At 38.2% G+C, this 21,062-nt stretch overlaps 1 protein-coding gene across 1 annotated transcript; it reads left to right on the forward strand.

Moving 5' to 3' along the window:
• Positions 1–441: 441 nt before the first annotated feature.
• icln (chloride nucleotide-sensitive channel icln) lies at positions 442–20,243 on the forward strand. Its single transcript, XM_089248644.1, has 7 exons — positions 442–509; positions 3,695–3,828; positions 4,799–4,953; positions 9,204–9,284; positions 12,974–13,066; positions 15,040–15,186; positions 20,040–20,243. The coding sequence occupies exons 2-7, from the start codon at positions 3,707–3,709 to the stop codon at positions 20,087–20,089; spliced, it is 648 nt and encodes a 215-aa protein (XP_089104770.1). The 5' UTR covers positions 442–509; positions 3,695–3,706; the 3' UTR covers positions 20,090–20,243.
• The last annotated feature ends 819 nt before the right edge of the window (positions 20,244–21,062 follow it).

The raw sequence follows: 21,062 nt of genomic DNA on the forward strand, positions 1-21,062 counted from the left end.
TCCAGTGCACTTCTAGTGCAGTCTTTTTCGACTTGTCGTCTGCTGCTTTTCCAGAGGTGTTCCTTATTTTGGACGGTTCCTTAGAAAAAAGAACTGAACTTGCCGTTCCAACATTCAGTTCAGTTTTTCGGCTTGGCTTGCACGGAACTGAACAGAACGAATAACTCAGCTTCCATGACCTGTCGTCTGCAGGTTTTTTTTTCTCAGAGGGTCTTTGTTTTGGCACAGCCGATTCAACTGACATTTAGCATCACATCAATATCAATTCCCTCAGAAGTGTTGCTATGAAATTTTATCTTATGAAGTATTCCCGATCGTCATTGCTTGAAATTTACTTCACAAAATATGGTCAGTATGTTGATATAACATCATGGACGATCATATGGTCATCGTATTACGAATCACGTCTGAGCAAGAATGAAATAAACCGTAACCGGTAAAGTTTTTATTATTTGCCGGTTTTTTAGTCAAATGTACACATAGTGATTTTCTCGAAATTTGATACCTATGTAAGTGTAAATTATAAAATTTATTCACAAATTTATTAATTATTTCGCGTAATTAATAACTCTAAGTATTGAATTAATAATTATTGAGAATATAAATTAGTTTGGAGGTTGTTTATTGAATCTTCACTATTGAAGTTTCCGTTTTCCCACGTGCTATGGGAATGTCAACTGGAATTTCTCCGCTATCGCCGATTTGTTCCCGATAATGTACATAAATTGGGAAATATCGGTAGAGATCAATTCAATTAATGAATTTGGGTGATTTTGATGTAAAATTTAAGGTTACATTCCTGAAACTTGTTTAAATTTTGAATGAAATTCCAGTTCCACTTCCCTAGTAGATCAGTCATGGCCCCCTTATCCAGGAGTAGGGCCCCTAGGCAGGGATCTTCCGCGGGCCCCCTGATCAGACTTCTCATGGGGCCCTTCTATAGTTCATGTATAGTGTGAAAAACCAGAAAATTATGAGAATTATCCCGGGCCTCAGGGCTAGAGCCCTGTCAGCCCTGGCCATGGGATCAGTTATGTATAAAGTTAGGTAGTTTCATTGCATGCCGATTTTGTGACACAGATGCGCATCTATCTCCCTGTTAAAACGTCTTGCCACAGAGAGAGCAACAGGCCTACAATGATACAATTATTCAATCATCCTACTTCACTCAGAAAAATTGGTGGCAGCACCTTACATAACAAGCATTGCACAGGATCAAACTTCACTTCGGGTTCACTGCACGTACACGTGTGTTCCAACGCGTACTACCAATTCGTTAGAAGTTCTGCAGAGGAATATGGACGAGATGCGTGTGGTTTAGTAGTAGTTTCATTTCACGCAAATGATATTCCTCCCATATTCAGAGTTGGGCTGGGTATTTTGCAGGGTGGTGTGAGAAAGAATACAGTCGAATCCCATTTTAACGAATACCGTTATAGCAGAAATCTCGTTTTAACAAACACTTTTCTATTCCCTCAAATAAAAATTATATAGTAACAATGCAAACAACCTGAAATTCCTTTATAATGAAATTTTGTTATAACGAAGTGATTTCTCTCGTCTCTGGGAGTTTGTTATAACAGGATTCGACTAGCTTTGTGTCTCTCTAAAATGGTTTTTCCTGATCTTCGGGCAACCTGGCACCTTGCTGGATTTACATTAGCGGTTGCTACTAGATTATGGTACTACAAAGACATTTGACAATAAATTTGGGCAATGGCACCCAACCAGGAAAATTGTGAGCGCAGCTTCCGTAATCATGCCCCCACCCATCTTGCAATGTAGGGAGGCCGACAGATCTCCAGCCCGAAGAATGATTCTTATTTTTTTGTTTCACTGCCCTATAAACTTTATAGCAGAGGCGTTGGAGCTGTGGGTGCTCGAGCACCCACGGGAATTCATTGGTGTCGTCTGAGCACTTCCCATAATTGATTCAGAAATCATACTTTCCTACATGTATCCCAAGACGAGCACCCACAGGTTCGAAACACTTCTGATGCACCTGCTTTATAGTAGGACCCGTGAGAAATCTCTCCCATGGGTCTGTCAAAGAGCTGAGCCTAGGAGTCCATGTCTACAATATTTTTTCTCACCGCAATGCTGTTGTGCGATACGATAACAATTCAGAACTGCAACTGAACATGCTCGCCTGGTCGGTGCGAGCTAGACCTCCCTCCCGTATAGTTTTAAATACAGTTGAATCCTGTTGTAATGAACTCTGAGTGAAATCAGGAGAAATCACTTCATCATAATGAAATTTCATTGTAAAGGAATTCCAGATTTTCACATTGTTCCTATTTAAACTTAATCTGGGGGATTAGAAAAAGTTTCGTCAAAACAATTTTTTTTTTCTTTCTATAACGGGATTCAACTCTGTCGTTAGAGAGAACTTTTCATTTTTCTCTGCTGGTCCAGCACCCTGGGCGGCACAATACCCTGGTTGAATTTTCTGCTTTGGATCTAAAAACCATAAGCCTGTTGGTTCTTGTCTTAATAAGAATTTTAAGTTCTTGATTTATTAAGTAGTCAAAATATGGTTAATTTTCTATAAGCGTGGCCAACACCAAATTAGGGACTTTTTTCGCAGCGATCAATTTCAGACATAAATTACATAAAAAATGTCATTTATTGAATGAAATTAATCAACAAATATAAAGGCCACAACCATCGAGCTTATATTACTGGAGGGAGTACGACGTCATTTGGCCTCTGTTTTGGAAATGCTGAGACCGGTGTCTCCAACATCATTCGTTGGGAGAATCATGTGATTCGGTGAAAACACACATGATCCTGTTATTTTCTAATGGCATAAATAGGAGTTTGAAACAATAAACGAAAAAAATCATTTCAGCATCGATGAGAATGGACAGGTTGGCGATTTTTGGCGACTTTTTTTTCCGACGCTAAATATGGCCGACGGTCCGAGAAAAAGCCACCAGACACTACGTGCGCCAGGAAAAAAAACCGCCAGCATAGAAAACAGTAAAAAATAATAAAAACAAATGGTATAAACAAAAATAAGCTCTGGATTGTTTAAAAAATAAAACTGGATAAAAATAAATCAATCAGGGTTTAAATAAAGCCCGGGCATTGTTTAAAATAAAGCCTGGACCGTTGTTTAAATAATAAAGCGATCAGGGTATAAATAAAATACGGGCACTATTTAAATAAAGGAAAAAAAAGGGGGAACAATACAACCTGACCAGCGACGAAAATGTAATCCAAACACTCGGACAAGCACAAATGACAAAATGGCTGTACGGCTGTTTGAAAAGACTCGCTAAACAACTAACGCCGCCTGGCAGAATTTTCCAGAACAACGTCGAACCAGAGTGCGCCAACGATGGCAACTTATCGCCGGAAAAAAGTCGCCAATTTGGCGTGTCCCTTATACCAAAGCTGTTTCGCTTTGGTTCTCCCATTGTCATTGATGTCTGCCGAGAGTATCATCACATCCTCCAAGTTCGTGGAACCCAGGTTAGAAACCCTATAATGATAATTGTCTACATAACGATATCACTAACGAGGAAAGGGATTTATCATTTGTCGATAAATAAATGCTAAGGTTGTTGGGAGAGGGGTGTTGAGCGTTTCTGTTATAGTTTTAAATTTTGCTTCAATATGTTACCCTGGTATCAATTATTTCTGTATCATTTTAAAGCGCTCAGTAATCGTTTATATTCATTCGTTCTAGTTTCCAAGCATCATGGTGGTTGCTCTCATAGATCTTCCTGTTCCGGAGGATGGCATCAGGTATTCCGAAATGAACACCAAGGCAGTTTATAAAGAACGCACCCTAGGAAAAGGCACCTTACACATCACAGAAAGGTTGGTTCGGTTATTTTTTTTATGTGATTATACTTGAATGTTGGACACAGTGCTTATCACTGCTTTACTTCACTATTGATTGCAGCGATTTTGTGAAACCGGGCATGAGTAAATTGTCGCTGTTGTGCCAAATCGAATAGAAATGTTTGTCTTGTCGAAACATATAAATGCGCTCCTTTTGATTTCTACTCTATGCAAGTCGTGCAGATAACAATGAGGAAATGAATAAAAACATTTTTTTGCTTCGAGATCGTTATTAGTAACAACAGACCTGCCAATTTTCTGGATTTAGCCTGGCAGTGCCGGAACGTTTACAGGACTTCCGGATTATAAATTCATATTATTGGGTATCGATTGTTGCCATCCACGTGTAAAAAAAAATGTTAGAAACATTGTTTGCATTTTTCTGCTGCCACTACTACTTTTATTTAGAAAACAACCCCCATTAACAGGAAAAAGCTCTGGTGACGTCACATCGCCTGAATTCTAGGCCCAGTACCCTACTACTAAACTAGACATGCACCTCGTCCATATTCCTCGGTGGCACTTCTAATGAAATGTTACATGTTGAAATGTTAATTTTCGTGTTGTGAACCTAAAGTAAAGTTTGTTTCTGTGTAATGCTTGTTATGTGTGGCGCTGCCATCAACTTTTCTAATCATGAGTAGAAGATTTTATTGTTGTAGGCCTGTTGCTCTCAGTGGTGAGGCTTTTTAACGGGGAGATCGGCTCACATTAGCGCCTCGAAGTTAGGAACCACAAAACTAACTTCAGCTGACCACCACTATGGTGACAGTGGGGTTTGAACCCGAATCCTCGCAAGAGTCCGTCACTAAGACCACTCAACCATCACAGTGGCAGGCACAGTACCCTGTATGGAGGGTGGTGAAGGCCATTTAAATCTAGGAACATAAACAAACATTACATTTTTATTTTTTGTTATTCATTTTTGAAATTCTTGTACTACTAGCTGCGTGTGTTGGCTGAACAACGAGGGCAAAGGTTTCTCATTGATCTACACCGCAATCCAAGTGCATGCCATCAGTAAGGATTCTGCATCCTTTCCAGAGCCGTGCCTGTACTTGATGCTGGAACACTCTCTTGAGGAAAAAGAGCAAGATAATAGTGAGCAATTTTTTTTCTTTGCTCCGTGTAATTGCATAGCTGCCAAAAGTCTCCTATACTCTGTTCGCTCTAACTTGGGTCCTGATGTAAATAAACCGCTGTACCAATTTTTGATATCACTCCGCATCCTTTATCTCTATTGGTTGTAATTTTACCCGCCCCTTTATTACGTTGTCCGAACACGTGCGTTTTTTCCTCAAACGCAAGAATGTAAATTCGTTGTGAAGAATTTTCCTGGAAAATTTTTTTTCACTATTCTCTAAATTTTGTTGAAATAAAAACTGTTGATAACACTAATTAAAATAGAAAGAGGTATATATCTCCCAAAAAAAAAAAATTCGATAAGGTATTCTGTCGTTATCATGGCACACTCCTCGAGTTGGGATGACAGGGCTCCAGCCCGGACATTGCCTGCGACAATTCTTGTCATTTTTTTACGCTAAAAGTTTACTATATAGCATAGGCGGAGATAGACTTGAAAGTCTGGGGGGGGCACGATGATGATGTCAATTCATATATACATGCCCCCCCCCCCCCCGTATCTCCGCACATGCTATATAGAAGGGCTATTGTGAGGTTGGTCTGAGGGCCCACCAAAGATCACAGCCTGGGGGGTCTTGCGGCAGGATATGAGGCCATGGTCGGTCGTTACAAAAGTTTGTGCGAGTTGTTTATTATTTTACGGCAGATAGAGATTAAAAAAATCCTCATTTTTTTCTTCAGAATTTTACAATTTTATTTCTGAGCTAATTTACGCGGTATGATTTGCCTGGGCCGGATATGCTACCAGTTATAACGTGAAACAAGTTATGAGCAACTTACCGTTGTGTTGCCACTTTTTATTTTTCTTGCGGGTCTGTATAATTAAATATTTCATAACAATCCACGGGCTGTAGAAGTTCCAATTTGATGAGAGAGAGAGTCATCCACATTATTTCGTTTCTTTACTTCAACCTGTTGTTGATATCCTGTTTTTTGTCAAGACAATTCCGGTTTTTTTTATCCGTGCGTAGGTTGCGAGCCATGACCCCAACATCCAGCAGCAGGAGCCCCTGGACTGGGATCTTTAATGGGCCCCCAGGCCAGGCTTTCTCACCGGATCTATAGTATCTGTCATAATGAGGCTAACTGAATCAAAAATGAGCGTTACTCTTTCAAACCAGAGTTTCAAAACGGTACCTTCACGTCTACGTGATAATCCTCAGACTTCTTCGGCTCGCCGCCTTCGACGAAACCAATATTACTTCCTCCCAACAAGTTGCTCAAGCGGAAGTGAGAATTATTTTGATATGCATATATTCACCACGAACGATGTTGTAATAATCTACCCTAATTTGTCTTAACGATTTTTTTCATATTTATTTTTACACAACATTTACATTGAAGATGTGATGTTACTCTTCGCTATTATACAAAAGCTTTTACCACTGGCAGATGCTGAGATAAAATTCAACTGCCTTTGCTGGAATCGAACCCACGTCCTCTCACATGCTCAGTGAGTGTGAGAGGACCTATGCCCAGTGCCGTAACTAGCCATTCCTGTGCAAGAATTTGTATTAAGGCCCAGAGAATGGCTCATTTAGGCCCATTCTGGGTCCCCTTCCTGGTGGGTCCTGTGCGGGTGCACCTGCTTCACCTGCCCAGTTACCGTACTGGCTATACCACTACTCTACAAGCAACCATTTCTTTTCTTGGAGCTTGTATGCATTGAATGGGACTGTACATGGACAGTCAGACCTAAATCTGTCTCACTCTGGCATGTGTGGTTCTTTGCCTTTCTAGCGTAGTGGTCTAATACTCTCACCCGGTATGGAAGAGGATATGGGTCTGATTACTGAATTTTATCTTTGACAAACATAGACCAGTTGTAAGAACCCTTGTGTAAAATTTATATCCCTGCAAAAATCTCCCTAAAATGGTCTCTTTAGGGCATCGCCAAACTATTTGTAGATTATGTTGTGCCAATTAAAGAATTTAGATGTGCATCTGTAGAGAAGTCAATCTCTTCTTGGTTATGCTTTCCAGCAGGGGTTTACAGATCCAATGAAACTTTTCGGGTTGTCATGTTTTTTTAGCAAACCTTTCTTTCACTTATGATGTCCGCCACAATAGTGGACAAATCGTTTGCTAGGAAGCAACTTGATCATGTGTCATAATAACCTGGGATTTCACCAAGTGAGTGTGTTTTGATGAATATCAGAATGAAATTTTTAGTCCTCCAAAATGTCAGGTATGTGATACACAGCCATTGACTTCTGACATTGACGCTGATTAACTTGGTGCGCCGATTCCCGAACTTATGTCAGCTGTGGCTACTTGATCTTCATCAATGCTTCACAGTAGGACAGTTTAATGAACTAGGTGCCTACCATCATGGGGAGTCACAATGTTCGGGAAAAGTGGCGAAATTAAAAAAAATACGAGATTTTTTGGGATTCGATTTATAAAGACATTTCTGTCAAGTTCCTGTGCTTGATTTTATCACAAAAATCATCCTTTCCCCCCATCCACTTATTGAGTTCTCTATCGCAAAATTCTGATTATAAGCCCACGATTATAAAGTGGTAGTTGGTTGAAGATGGTTTTTACTGAGTTGGCAGGGGTGGGAACTCTGCGGCAATTGCGCCGCACTGCGCCAAAACTAATATCTTGCGCCATCCTGCTCCAATAGCGTATTTTCGCATTTTTCTGCGTCAAATAGCGAATTTTGCTTCAGTATGCCCGGAATTTCGGAAAGGACGCCAAAAAAATTTTCTTCCTGCTAGCTACGAAGCGTTTCTTTACGAGAGAGAAGAGCGTGTTTTATTCCACTATACTTAAACTATCGGCCCCTGATCGGGCTTTCCATCGCGAAACCCCGATATTGTCCGTGATCGTGAAACTGAAGATGGCTTGCAATGCCTTTCAGCTTTAAAGTGCAAATTCGGGTGTTTCCGTTTAAAAAAAAAAAGTTGTCACTGGAAACAGCAGAAATTACTATAGTCGATTGTCATTGTGTTAAATCCCGATGTTTCGTGAAAAAAAAATTCATTCCGGGAGTAAAAAGCGCATGTCCGCGAAATTACGAATGTTAGTTTAGTAACTTTTCCGAATAACGAGCGTTAAATCGCTAATTCCGCCGAATAACGAGTGTTAAATCTTCAATATCGCCAAATAACGAGCGTTAAATCGTCAATCTCGCCAAATAACGAGCGTTAAATCGTTAATATCGCCAAATAGCGAGTGTCAGATCGCCAAACATCGAGTTGATTGTTCCGAAATTCTCTCCCATTTTGCAACAATTTCTTTCCAAGTATAAAAAAATTAAAAACTTATAAAAATTTTTTAGCTCATTTGAAGTGGTGCTGTTCAAGGCAGCAAATAGTGCCCACAGTAAACAAAAATCATCTTAAATAGACGGGTGCAAAAAATTTTATGATAGCCGCTCTTTCAAACAAGGTGTCAAAAGCCTAAAACACAAAAATCAAGCTGACGAAAAGATGTTTGATAACAAAAGACAGTTCAGTTTTATTTTGAAAAGGGTTAAGGGTTAACGAAAATATTCTTGTTAATTTCACTGTTCCAATTTATAAATATCTGCTCCGAATCTCATATTTTGCTGCTCCAAATCCAGAATTTGCTGCTCCAAAACTGGTCCAAATCCAGAATTTGCTGCTCCAAAACTGCTCCAAATCCTGAATTTTGCTGCTCCAAAGCTGCTCCGAAATGGACTTAGTCACTTCCCACCCCTGAGTTGGTCTACATTGAGAAAAGTCACAATAGCAAACGGCAGAAACAAACCAGGGTTTTTATTGCCGATCATCATTGCACACGATGGAATTGTTCGGCCAATTGAAATCTTAAATCATTTGTCACCAAATAATGAGTTAAATCGCTAATGTCACAATATAAATCAAGGAAAAATAACCTAATTTTCTTTTGGATATGTGGTAGGACACTGATCTGCATGATTGTACATGTAATCTTATGCTTATGACCATCCTTAATTTTAATTGCGATTGCTCAACATGAATAACATGAGGATGTAAACACAGAATTCATTATGAACCGGCAAAATGCATCGAATATATTTTTTATTCAACTCATCTTTGTGGATACTATTATGATGCAGCTAATTTTTGTTCCATTTATAGTGGTTTAACAGTGTGGTTTTTGGTTATTGTGTCATTACCTTATATAATCTGGCTTCTACTGTGTTCTGCATTTCGAAGTACTGATTATTATTTTCTTTTTGTTTGCCTCTTTCAAAGCTGCGGATGATGATGATGATGATGAAAGTGAGTCAGATGATCTAGCAGAGTTACTCTTCATTCCAGATAATCCTGATTCGTGTGAGTTTTTTGTTTTGATATTTCCTTTACCTCCATGTTTATTCTGCCTTTAGCGCTCCTACTTCAAATCAGTATAACTCTGCTGTGAGAAGCTTTTATACTGTATTTTTTGTTTTTTCGGGATGCAAGTACGGATGATAGTGAATAATTTAGAACGGGGGGGAGGGGTTGCACAGCCTTTTGAGTCCGCGGGCCAGACGTGCAGAATTATGCTGCTCGCGGGTCAGTAACTTATGGTGTGCCACATTTTTTTTTTTTTAAATAATACCGCGATCCACACGTATTCCCAAGGGATCAGCATGATCCGTCCAGGGAATTTGTTAGTGTTAGTAAACATCCATGCCCGAACCGGGATTCGAACCCAGACCTGCACAGTGAGAAGCCAGTTCCCTAACCACTCGACTGCCATTTTTGTGCCCCATTCCCATAATTTTAGTCATCCCAACGTTTTCCTTAACGAGGCTTACTTGAATTTTTTGGATCAAGAATTAAGACTATTTTTATGATTTATAAACTACTGCCCTTTTGAAAATTTGGTTGTAATTTGTGACTTATCTTTGAAAATTGCTTGGATGTAATTAGCAAATTTACTTGCCTTTGACAATTTTTTTAAGACTATTATCTCCACTATTGTAAAATGTGACAAATTTTTTGGAAATGATTGTTGATAACCCATGTGGATTGCAATTTCCTTATTTTTATAAAGGAAATATGATTGCGGCTTAGTCTAGCAGTGCAGGATTTTACAGCGTTTACTATTATAAATGAATATTGCCCTTTTTTGAACTATTTCTGTTGGCATGAAAAAAAAGCTTTGGTTATCCCCTGGACTATGTATATGATTACGCATATGAATTGTAGCCAAAGCCGTCTAAAACTCTGAATGTAAATAAGCATGATGGCCTGTTCATGTTGAAAATTTTTTTCTCTTGTTTGATCATCTGACGGCTGGATGATAATGACCATATTTCATACACAGGTGCAGATGCTTCTGATTTTTTTTCAGACTTATTAAAATCTTCTGATTGGAAATCTGTTTATCTCATTTATTCCAAAAAAATCCTCAAATTGTGCTTCGCTTGAGTTCGAAATCTTTTTGAAGAAATATTCCAGATTTCAGTCCTTGCCATCTCAGGCTGACCATGGGTCAAGACTTCAACTAAGGGGGAGTGGGGGGGGGGTGCCTATAGAGAATGGGTGCTGGACAAGAAATAGCTGCAAGTTCACTATTTTTGCTGTCAAAAATTACTGGCACTGAGCAACTGAGTGAATTCTCATTTAATAGTTGTGTGCCTTTGTGTTTTCTCAGAGAAGTATATGGGGGGGAAATTGGGATATCTCTCATGTATGGGAAATCTGTAGTTGTCACCAAATATGATGCCAAAAGTGAGCAAAGTCTCCATTCATTGCTAAATTTGCCTATGGTTGGAAGTGTTACTACTACTACTTAACTGAACATGCCCTCGTACACATTCCTGTATAAAATTTTTAACGAATCTGCACATGCCGGGAAGAATGTGTGTTCTGAGTGTATGATTGGCCCTAAGGTATTTATGTTGTTGAGTTGCACTTGTTTCATGTTCATGCTTTCATCTGGCTTCCATTTTCTGAAGTAAAGATAGAAATGCTTGAATTTTCATGTTTTGTTAGTATCGTGTTGTAGGCCTGCTCGCTCTCTGCGAAGAGACTTTTTCAAATGGGAGACCAACTCGCGCATTCGTGCCTCGAAGCTAGAAAACTGCAGAAAACCAACTTCAGCCTACCACCACTGTGTCATCAACTGGGTTCGAACCTGGATCTTTGGGTTGGTTGGTAGTAGCTGTGAGAAATATTTCATCATATTGTAAACTAAAGATTTGTCAAGTTTGGGAATCAACATCTATGTTTATAGCAAAAATTAAGTGAAATTTAGATCCCCCCCACATTCAGGACATTGCAGATTCTAGTTTTAAAAAGGCTATTGAACATTCATAACTTATTTCTGGAAACTGCAGATGTGCGTGCAATGAAGGGAATCTATAAATCTCAGTGAATCTGAATTTCATGTGAGAAAAAAAAATGATTACAGCAAATATGTCAGTAAATACATTTTTCTTGAGGAAATATGGTCAACCTTGGTTAACCTCGTTTTGTGTGTGTGTGCTACCAGAACAAGTGTATTTGGCTCTGGCTGGAGGTTGTGCACTTCCTGAGAGTTACACGTAGGTGTTAATGCTTCAGATTTAACCAGAAGACTTCAGATTTTTCAGTCTTATCAACATATTTCGGCCGGAACCCAGATTCTTCAAATTTTTTGTATCTTTGTAGGAAAGTCCCTTAAAATTCTCAAATGATACTTCATATGAATGAAACATCCCTAAAAGAAATACTCTTTCAGTCTTTGCAATTCAAGGCTGACTACATATTCTCTGGAAAAGTATGGAAAAATTAGGATTTCGAGTATGGAAACTCAGCCATTTTTGCTGAATATGATGCGAAAAGTAAGCGAAGTTGTCAATTGTTGCTAAAGAAATTGGGACTGCAAAATAATATGATGTCCCAAGACAACTGGTCATATGTTCAGCTGCAGAAATCCCCAAAAAAATCCCCACTTTTCTTTTTGGAGTTGACAATCCAAGTAAGACATGTTTTCTTCAATATGAAATGTTTCATCACATGATGAACTACAAATTTTTGAAGTCATTAAGAATTGATACCTAAGGCTACAGTGTTTTACCACCTAATGATTTGTTAGGTTCGGATATAACATTTGAATTCTAAGACACCAGATTTCCTAAACAGGAAAAACATCTGCAGTGGGCAACTATTAGAGGTAATATTAAGTGCACCTAAATTCAGATACTTCACACTTTATACATGGAACTGTAATCTAAATGCTTTGCACTTTGAAACGGTTACTTTAAGTGCAAATTATGTGCATTTTATAGTGGATATCATCTAAACTAAAGTGCAGTTAATTCCACCCCTTTAAAATTCGTGTATTTAACTACAATTTGAGTAAGAGTTTGTTGGTTATAATTATGTAATAATAATTTATATATTAACTAAGGAATTAATTTACTTTGAACAGTAAAAGCCCATTTCTAGTGAATCAACATGAACTCATTAGTTCCTGACACTTAATAATTAATAACCATAATTCATTAATGAACTGATCTGATATTATTACTTTCTAATATTAATTAATTTTAGTCATTCTTTAAGACGTACTGTCACTATCACACTGCCAGTCAGATTTGTTTAGAGGATCACACCCCCTCCCCCAACTGCGAATATGGCTAGACAAGGGTACTGGGTGATCAAACCCATGTAGGGCAGCCATTGTTAGGAAGCGGCCACAGTTCTCACTATATTGACTATCTCAAAACCGATTCACGCAAGATCCTGCCGCCCCATGTGACTGTTAATAAATATTTTTTGTTGTCATAATTAACAATTATATAGTAATAATGATAATCATTACAAAAACTTTAGGGTTTTTTTTTTTGTTTCACGATATAATGAACACTTAATGAAAAGTATTGGTTTTAAAGTGTAAACACTATAGTGGAGATCATTCAAACTAAAGTGTAGTTAATTCCATCCCATTCTTAAACGGAACCAGACTGTGTACATATATTCATGCTCTTGGAACTTAATCTATGGCCATGCCTCGTTTTCTTGAAATAATGTGCATGTATTCTTTCCAGTGGAGTTCCTGTACAAGGCAATGTGCGATTGCCAGGCCTTACATCCAGATGTTCCGGAGGGTGATGACTCTGATTACGAGCAACCGACAGAAGGTGAGGACCAAGTCTATTCACGAATTCCATTGTGCCAGTCAAATTTGGCTTTTAATCAACGTACTGTGTGATCAATGAAAGTTGCCGTTAATGTCCTTATTTACTAAAATATAATAGCTTTCTTTCAAACCAAGCACAACTCACATCTATTGCTATGATCAATTTACTACATAGTGAGTTGTGCCAGAAGTGTAAGTGTGGGTGTGTACCTGGGTGCGTATCTAGTGTTGTGTCTGGTTGCTTAGTGCTTCCATCTATATTTCAGAAGTGAAGTGTAATGATCGAAACTGGGAACCGCAGAAAACCAACTTCAGTGGACCACCACTGTGGCGACAGTAGAAAATGTAATAGATGGTCTGGAACTATCTGAAAAGACGGATTTATGGGTTTGCTGCACGTATACGGGGGAGTAACAACCCATAACCCCCCCCCCCCCCCCCATTACTTTGTATTATTAGCATAGGCAGGAGGATGAGGTGGACCCCCCCCCCCTCTTTGAAGAACCTGTATAGACAGACTTATGCTGTGGGCTATAGAACTTTCACTGCCCCTTTACCATTCCAGTCGGTTTTTCTTGACCCACTCGTTTCTGTAATTTGCCATCAGCTTTTGCCTGCTTAACTTCCCACTCCCAATATGCCTACCACAAAGTCAAACTTTTGGGTTGCTCACATGCCTTCACGCACTTTCTCTAGATCACTTTTTTTCATTACTCCCATGCTTACGCCCTCTGTAGGTCATTCTATCAATTATCAGGGTTCGTACGGGTCAGGGAAAACCTGGAAAAGTCAAGGGAAAAAATTTTTACTAAAAAAAGTCAGGGAAAATGGCCCATTTTTGCTTTAAAACCTGGAAATTTCAAACAACGACCTGGAAAATCGTCACCATTGTCGTCTGATCGGGAAAAAAGATTGATCAAAAATAATAATGAGGAAAAAAAATCCGTCGGGATGAAAAAGGGAATTCCGATAACATCGTAAATATTGATAATCCGTAAAATATTGCAATGTATCGCAAAAAACGTTAGATACTGCCAAGGAGGAACGAGAATTTCGTAAGTCCGCTTGGAAAAGCGTATTGCTACGACTTTATCGTAACTTTTTCTAGCGCTTCCCCAGAAACATCATAACTACGCATCGTAGAAAGCCATAGGTACAAAGCGCAGTTGCGATAATTTCGTAAGTTGACCAGTTAGGAACGACAGATGACGCACGGGTATGTTTTGATTTTCCACGTGGGTATTTTTATTTGAAAACAATACGTTGTAAGAAAACTTGTCTGATCGGATCGTCAGTAGGCTGATTGGATCGAAGCAGTCAAAAATGACCCGTATAAAGCATGGTGGCAGCTTTGCGGTAAAACTCGCAACATGGGCAGATAAGTTATCCAGAACTATGCCAAGCACGTCAAATCAGAGTTCAGTGAACAACCCCCGATTGCATAGCTTCTCGGTTCTAGCGCTTATGCGAGTGCAAGCCAACTGTAAAGAATTTTGATGCAGTGAAACCAGCTACATCTTTGACTAATTATGTCACAAAGGAAACAACTGTAAAGGCTTAAATTTTGGACATTGAAATTGCTGAAAAGGGAAATCTTTCATTCCTTAATTGTGCTCCATTTTTCTTCTCCATCAGGTGTATTTGAAAAGCATAAATGTTTGTAAAAAAATCTACGATTATGATGTCATTATGATATTGTAATTAAAATTATTAATTTTATAATTAATATAAATAATTTTATAATATAATTAATTTTTTCTAAATTTTTATTAATTTATATCAATTTTTTGATTTAAAAAAAACCTGGAATTTTTTGAAAATTTGACTGGAAGACCTGGAAAAGTCAGGGAAATTTTTTTACGAAAATGAGTATGAACCCTGATTATTCATTCACATGTTTCCTCACTTTCTAGATCACTCGCTTGCACCCTCACATTTTATTATATATGCTCATATGTTTCTCGTATCCTGTAGAAAATGGAGTCTATGATGATGCTGATGACGAACAGGAGGAGGAGGAAGCCTTGTGTATGAATGGAGACGTGTCTGCTGTTCACAACGGAGACGGTGATGGCCTGCATTCTGCGCCCGCGGAAATGCTAGATGATGGAGCAGCTGCTGGTACTTTCTTTGAAAGATAAACTATTATCATATTATGTATTTAAGGGGAATCTTCTGAGTTTCTGCTCCATCTCCTGTATCCCCAAAAAATTATATCTCCTTAATTTTAACCATTGTTTGCCAAATAATTCTTAATTTTGAGGGGAAGATATCATTCCCGGAATATTATTTACCCAGAAAAAGCTTGCCCTTTTCCCCTCTCAAAATTATATCACATGTAGAGTTAAATCTTTGCCATTGTGCATCAAATCACAAAGAAATATTTCAGTTTGACGAGGGAACAACAATTTTCCAAACAGCCATTGTCATTTTGGCCTCTAAACAGTCCAATCGGTGAGATGATTTATGTCCTGGATGACTGTCCCTTTCTTTTTTGGGACCAGCTACGACTTTTTTGTTAGCATAATTTTGATTTCTTTATATTGATACTAAAGGGAGAAGCACATCAACCATCTCTGACTTTAACGATTTAGATTTAATACTACTGAATCACACATGCATCTCGTCCATATTCCTCTGGAAATTCTAATGAATTGGTACATGTTGGAATATGTGTGTATGTGTAGTGAACGTAACTTCAAGTTTGTTTCTGTGTGATGCTTGCTGTGTGTAGTGTTTCCATCTGCCATCAATTTTTCTATGTGTGAAGAGTGATGATTTAATAATTGTATTGTTGTAGGCCTGTTGCTCTCTGTGGCGAGATTTAATGGGGAGATTGGCTCACAATCGTGCCTCAAAGTTGGGAACCGCAGAAAGCCAACTTCAGCCAACTACCACTATGGCAATTGTGAGGTTCGACCCAAATCCTTGCAATGCGAGTTCATCAGTATGGCCACTCGACCACCATAGCACCGTCAATTTAGATCTTCCATCTATCTTTGTTATGGTGTTTTTTGTTTTTGTTTTTTTCTTTTGAAAAAATAGTTAATCCCACACTTAATATAATGCTCCCATTTAGAATGTTTTCCTGCTTACTACGGCCAGTTATCATGAATCTTGACTTTTTTTTTTCCTATGATAATAATCATGATACATCGTGATAATCGATAATCTTTTTCGAGATACAATAGTTAAAATTTTTACTATTCCCGCTTACAACATTCAGGGAATACTCATCTGAATTTTCCCCCCTTCAAATCAGCATGCTTTCGTTCTCTTCCCCCCCCCCCAATGTATGTGAAGAAACGAAAATGGTGACTGTGTGTTAGTAATTTGTAATTATTTTTTTTTTAATAATTCAAAACATCACACATAAATACATGAATACAAATATACTAAATAAAATAAAGACAAAACATACACTATGCAGCTCTTAGGAACCCATAATTGTGTGAAAACTAGAGGTGTGTGGCTATTTCGAAGATGGCCATTTTTTTGCATAAAGAATTCACCGGAAAGTATGTTTCCTTTTACTTTCAAAGGTTTCACACAATAATTTGAACCTTTATTTTCTCGTTCTCTCACTTTGTCAATCAATAGTATGCAGAGCAAACTGCCCTTACCACTGTTCTCATACACTAGTGTGATGATCAAGGTATGTCTGTGAATAGGGGGACTAAAGAGGAGAGGAAAACGAGAAAAAGTTCTCCCAATATATTACTGTTTGACGTGAATACGTCTTTTAAATCATCTGACGATAACTGATGCATTGCCAAAAAGTTGCATAACAAAATGCTTCAAGCACTCATATTTCAGAAAGTACGTAACGGAAATTAAAATCAATGGTATCATCGGATGTGTGTTACAAATACGGTGGAACTTGAGTTAGGGAGCAAACATTTGGACTTGTTTAATGAGCGATGATTCACATTACGAGCAGAATTTTTACCCTTTATTTATTGATTTTCATTTTATCACAATTGAGCCGATGGTTTTCGCTTTCATCCACACACGTGCTGGGGAATTTTGGATAATATTCTCTTCTGGAGTGTCTGGTCATTGTATCTCAATCAAAAAACAAACACGTGCGAACATGACTTTACAAAACTAAATCAAATGTAACATTGTAACCACACGTATGTGTGCTTGAAGTTCTTTTTTTAGTTCTGCTTGGAGAAAACTGTAGGCTGATTGCATTATTGAACGTGACTTTGAGGGGCTAGCTCATGAATAGGAGCCACTGTTCCTCAAACAGATGTCCTTGGGGACATCTTGCCCCATTGGGGGGACTGGAGGTACATGAGGATGACATTCAAGAATTAGTAGAATGTGGTGAGGAGTTGACCCTAGAGGAGCTGATGAACCTCCTTTGTACGCAACAGCAAAAGTTTAGCACTGGGAGTACTTTGTCTGAGGAAGTAAGAGCAGAAGTCCCTCCCTTTTCAAATTAGATTAGTGAGATGTATAGAATGTGAGAATCCATGCAAAATTTTGTAGAAAAGATCCAATCAAATAAAGCTGTAGCAAATTGAGAAATGAATTTGTCTAAGAAAAATGCTATTTCCCATATCCGAGATACAAATGAATAATTGTGGGAATGAATTATCAGAGTTTTCATTATTTCCTATAGGGCAAGTTTGATGTGACATACGAGTGATTCGGGTAATGCGCATGTTTGCGGAACAAATTAAACTTGTTAACCGAAGTTCCACTGTACCAATTTGATGATACTCCTCTGGTTCTAATACCTCTTTCCATCTAGGCACAAGTGCCCTGATTTATAACAAAATTATTTTTCGCTACATCTCAAAGTATGCAACAGAAATCAAAATCAGTGGTGTCATCAAATAGTTATTGCAAATACTGATCCGATGATACCGTTCCAGTTCCAGTGCCTTCTCCCATCAGCCCCGCACCATTTCAGCTGCCCTAAATTTGTAACAAAATTGTTTTATGCTGTCTTGGGATGTTTGGATGAGCATGGATCTAGTTGAGGCAAATTACACAATACCCTATGCAAACAAAGACAACTTCAAGTTTAATTACCAGACTGAATATGTCCTATTGCAGTGCAACAGGGTCTAAAACACGTATTCACGCTTAAACTTGCGGCTGTGTCATGATACAGCCTCCACCAATCGTTTTTTACTTCACCGTTTTATTCAAATTTGCCATAATATATTGTAAAAAATGATTAACAATCTCTTTGAATCAATTCTCTAATCAATTTCTCTTAGTGAAGTCTTGGATGACGTCCTCATATAACAAAGGAATAAACTTCTGTCTTTCTCACCCACATCCGAATCTGTTAATACACAACCAAGAGTGGCAGGGACATGAAACAAACAACTTTGCAGACCTACCAACTCTCCAGGTTTAGGTGGAAGACTCTCTATTTTTCACCTTTACCCTTGCTCTCTGGAATTACTGAAAAATTTTCCTGATTTTATCTAAATTTTTCTCTCAATTTTAGTGGGAAAATTACCAGCAGGAACCTCGGTCATTGTTGCCGTATGCTTTGGGGATCAAGAGTGAATTGAGTTACCAGACAATCGCAAAAAAGCAGAAATTGTGCAGCACTTTCTGCTTTTCCTTCCCCCCTCTCCCCCCCCCCCCCATTAAAAACAATAGAGAAGCTTTGAAAACTTTGACCAGTGATCCACTGGAAGATATCGCGAGCCGGAAACAAGTCATGCGTATGCACAAGACTACTATAGCGGCCTTGTACATGCACGTGACTTCTTTCCGCTTATGGTAGCGTCCAGTAGACGATCAGCTTGTTGCGTTCTGTCAACTGTGGCGAACCGCGATACATGCACTTGTCTGGCAACTGCCTGAAACCTTTTTTTTTACGAGCAATGTTTCTGAAACTAGTTGGCTAACTCATACAAATTTCTTGCTCGTGAGAGCACAGGATTCAGAGTGTATGTAAATTCTCTCCCTCATTAAATTTTTTCACATCGTCAGAATTACCTGCGCTTCCAGGTTTGTTTCTATTTTATTTAGCGTGGCTAGAGGTCTGGATTCTGCTTTATATTGTGATTGTCATGGAATACGGCAGCTACTGTGATTTATGGGATCTCTACACTGTCACTTTTGTGTGCTGACTGCATGATATAAAGCTGTTGCAATGCAGTTGCATTGAAAATAAAATGTGTAGTGTAGACATTCCAGATCAGGTGCAGATCCGGGAGGGCCGATTTATTGTGTAGGTTTATTGAATCATCCCATATTTTACGGGACAGACTGATTTTTACCTTGTTATTGTTATTCATGGCAGTGTAGAGGAGATCCACACCTGTTCAGATAGCTTAACAAGTGAAAACAAAAATTGAAAAGTGCATATCAATTGCCTCTTGTCTGAAAGTTTATGAACTCCAATTTTCTCAGTTTGTGTGATTTCATATCAAAAGTTATTGATTTTCAAGACAAGATGCATATGTTTTCCATTACTATATTCTGCTTAGGGCCTACGCAGGACCTTTCTGGAGGGGGCGCTTTTTCTTAATTGATTTTTTTTTTTTCCCTCCCCAAAATGGTTTTTTTATCAGGGTCTATTGGGAGAATCTCTGGATTTCATGGTTGGCATGTCTGAAAGTCTTTTTTTTTTTTTTTTTTTTTTAGTGCAGAGAAACTGTTTTTCTGAAATTAATTCTTCACCGAACAACTAAAACAATGGTTTCATGGCTTTTGAAATTTCGGAAAATAGAGTAACTGCGTTTGCTGTGTGTACATGGAATGCCTGTATGGTATATAGTAGTATCAACAGCGGTTTGTTTTTTTTTAGATTTTATTGAGCACAAATTCAGGTCAAACTTAGGTTGGATTAAATTTATGCCTTTTATAATTCTTCTAGAAATTTCTCGTTTAAAATTTTTTCCTGCTTAATAACATTTTTTTAGTTACGGTTTCTTGAAAACAATGTCTTATAAGCTGGATCAATAGTAAATATAATGCTTTTTGTGTGTGTGTAGGTAATGCGGAAGAAGAAGCCATGGATGTTGGCCAGTTTGATGATGCTTGAAGACCTGTTTTCTTTTTTTTCCCTCTCGTTTCATTGAAAGAACATTGCATTCATCTTGTAAAGTCACATAGTTATTGACATTTTTCACATATTTTTCCACACGAGAAAGAAAAACCATTTGTACTTATTCATTAAAAAAAAAATTTCTGTAATTAAACGTGCCTTTTATTTTTTGTTATATCTTTGCCCAAATGTTGATTTTGTTCAAAAAGAGGAGGAGGGAAATTAATGATCTGATGAGTACCTTACACTAAAAATGTGCAGTAAATTATATGTAGTAGAGATATGTTCTGGCACGAGCTCAAGACCTGCACTTGATGATCTTCAGAGGACCCTGGGCATGGCCATCTGTGGAGGTCCATGACATTCTGGGTTTACATTTACTGTAATTCAATATTTGTATCGATTGTAGACTTTTTAACGGGGAGGTCGGCTCTCGCATTTGTCTGGAATAACCCAGAAAAAAAAGGTTCTTTTTAGGAACTCTCAAGCTTTTTCTTCATCTCTTGTACTGAATACCTTTTGAAATCTTTGCCACTGAGTAAGAAGTTTCTGATGTTGCTTAAATGCCTGCATCCATTGTTCAGGTATGAGACATCATCCTTGACATGTGTTAGGCATTTGGTGTCATCTGTAGCCACTGTCATAGAACCCAGTAGTGCATCAAGCACAGTAGATTAACGGGTCATCTACCAATTTGATCCTGAATCCAACGAACCAAGTTCTCAAGGAATTGATGAATATTGTCAAATATTTATCACAAAGGTACATTGGGTAATCACAAATATAAACATTTGCCAATTTTAATCAAAGCGCTATTAACATTGGCCCATGGAAATGTAGATTGTGCGCGAGGCTTCAGTGTGAATTTAAAAAAAAGAATTGAATAGAAGGTTGTAGTCCACACAAATTTTGTTAAAAAAGGCAATGCAATCCGTAAGTGATAGACTGAAAGGAAAATCTTTTGTGGATG

The sequence above is a fragment of the Pholcus phalangioides genome, unplaced genomic scaffold (genome assembly GCF_987345545.1).
Source record: "Pholcus phalangioides strain wild (caught in Gottingen) unplaced genomic scaffold, Ppha-v1.0 ptg000020l_1, whole genome shotgun sequence".
NCBI lineage: Eukaryota > Metazoa > Arthropoda > Arachnida > Araneae > Pholcidae > Pholcus > Pholcus phalangioides.

Bases quoted from the DNA above. Each gene is read 5' to 3' on its own strand.
- icln (XM_089248644.1), top strand. From the start codon at position 3,707: ATGGTGGTTGCTCTCATAGATCTTCCTGTTCCGGAGGATGGCATCAGG. The intron at 13,067-15,039 runs GTGAGGACCAAG...CGTATCCTGTAG, and splicing joins TTACGAGCAACCGACAGAAG to AAAATGGAGTCTATGATGAT. The intron at 15,187-20,039 runs GTACTTTCTTTG...GTGTGTGTGTAG, and splicing joins AGATGATGGAGCAGCTGCTG to GTAATGCGGAAGAAGAAGCC.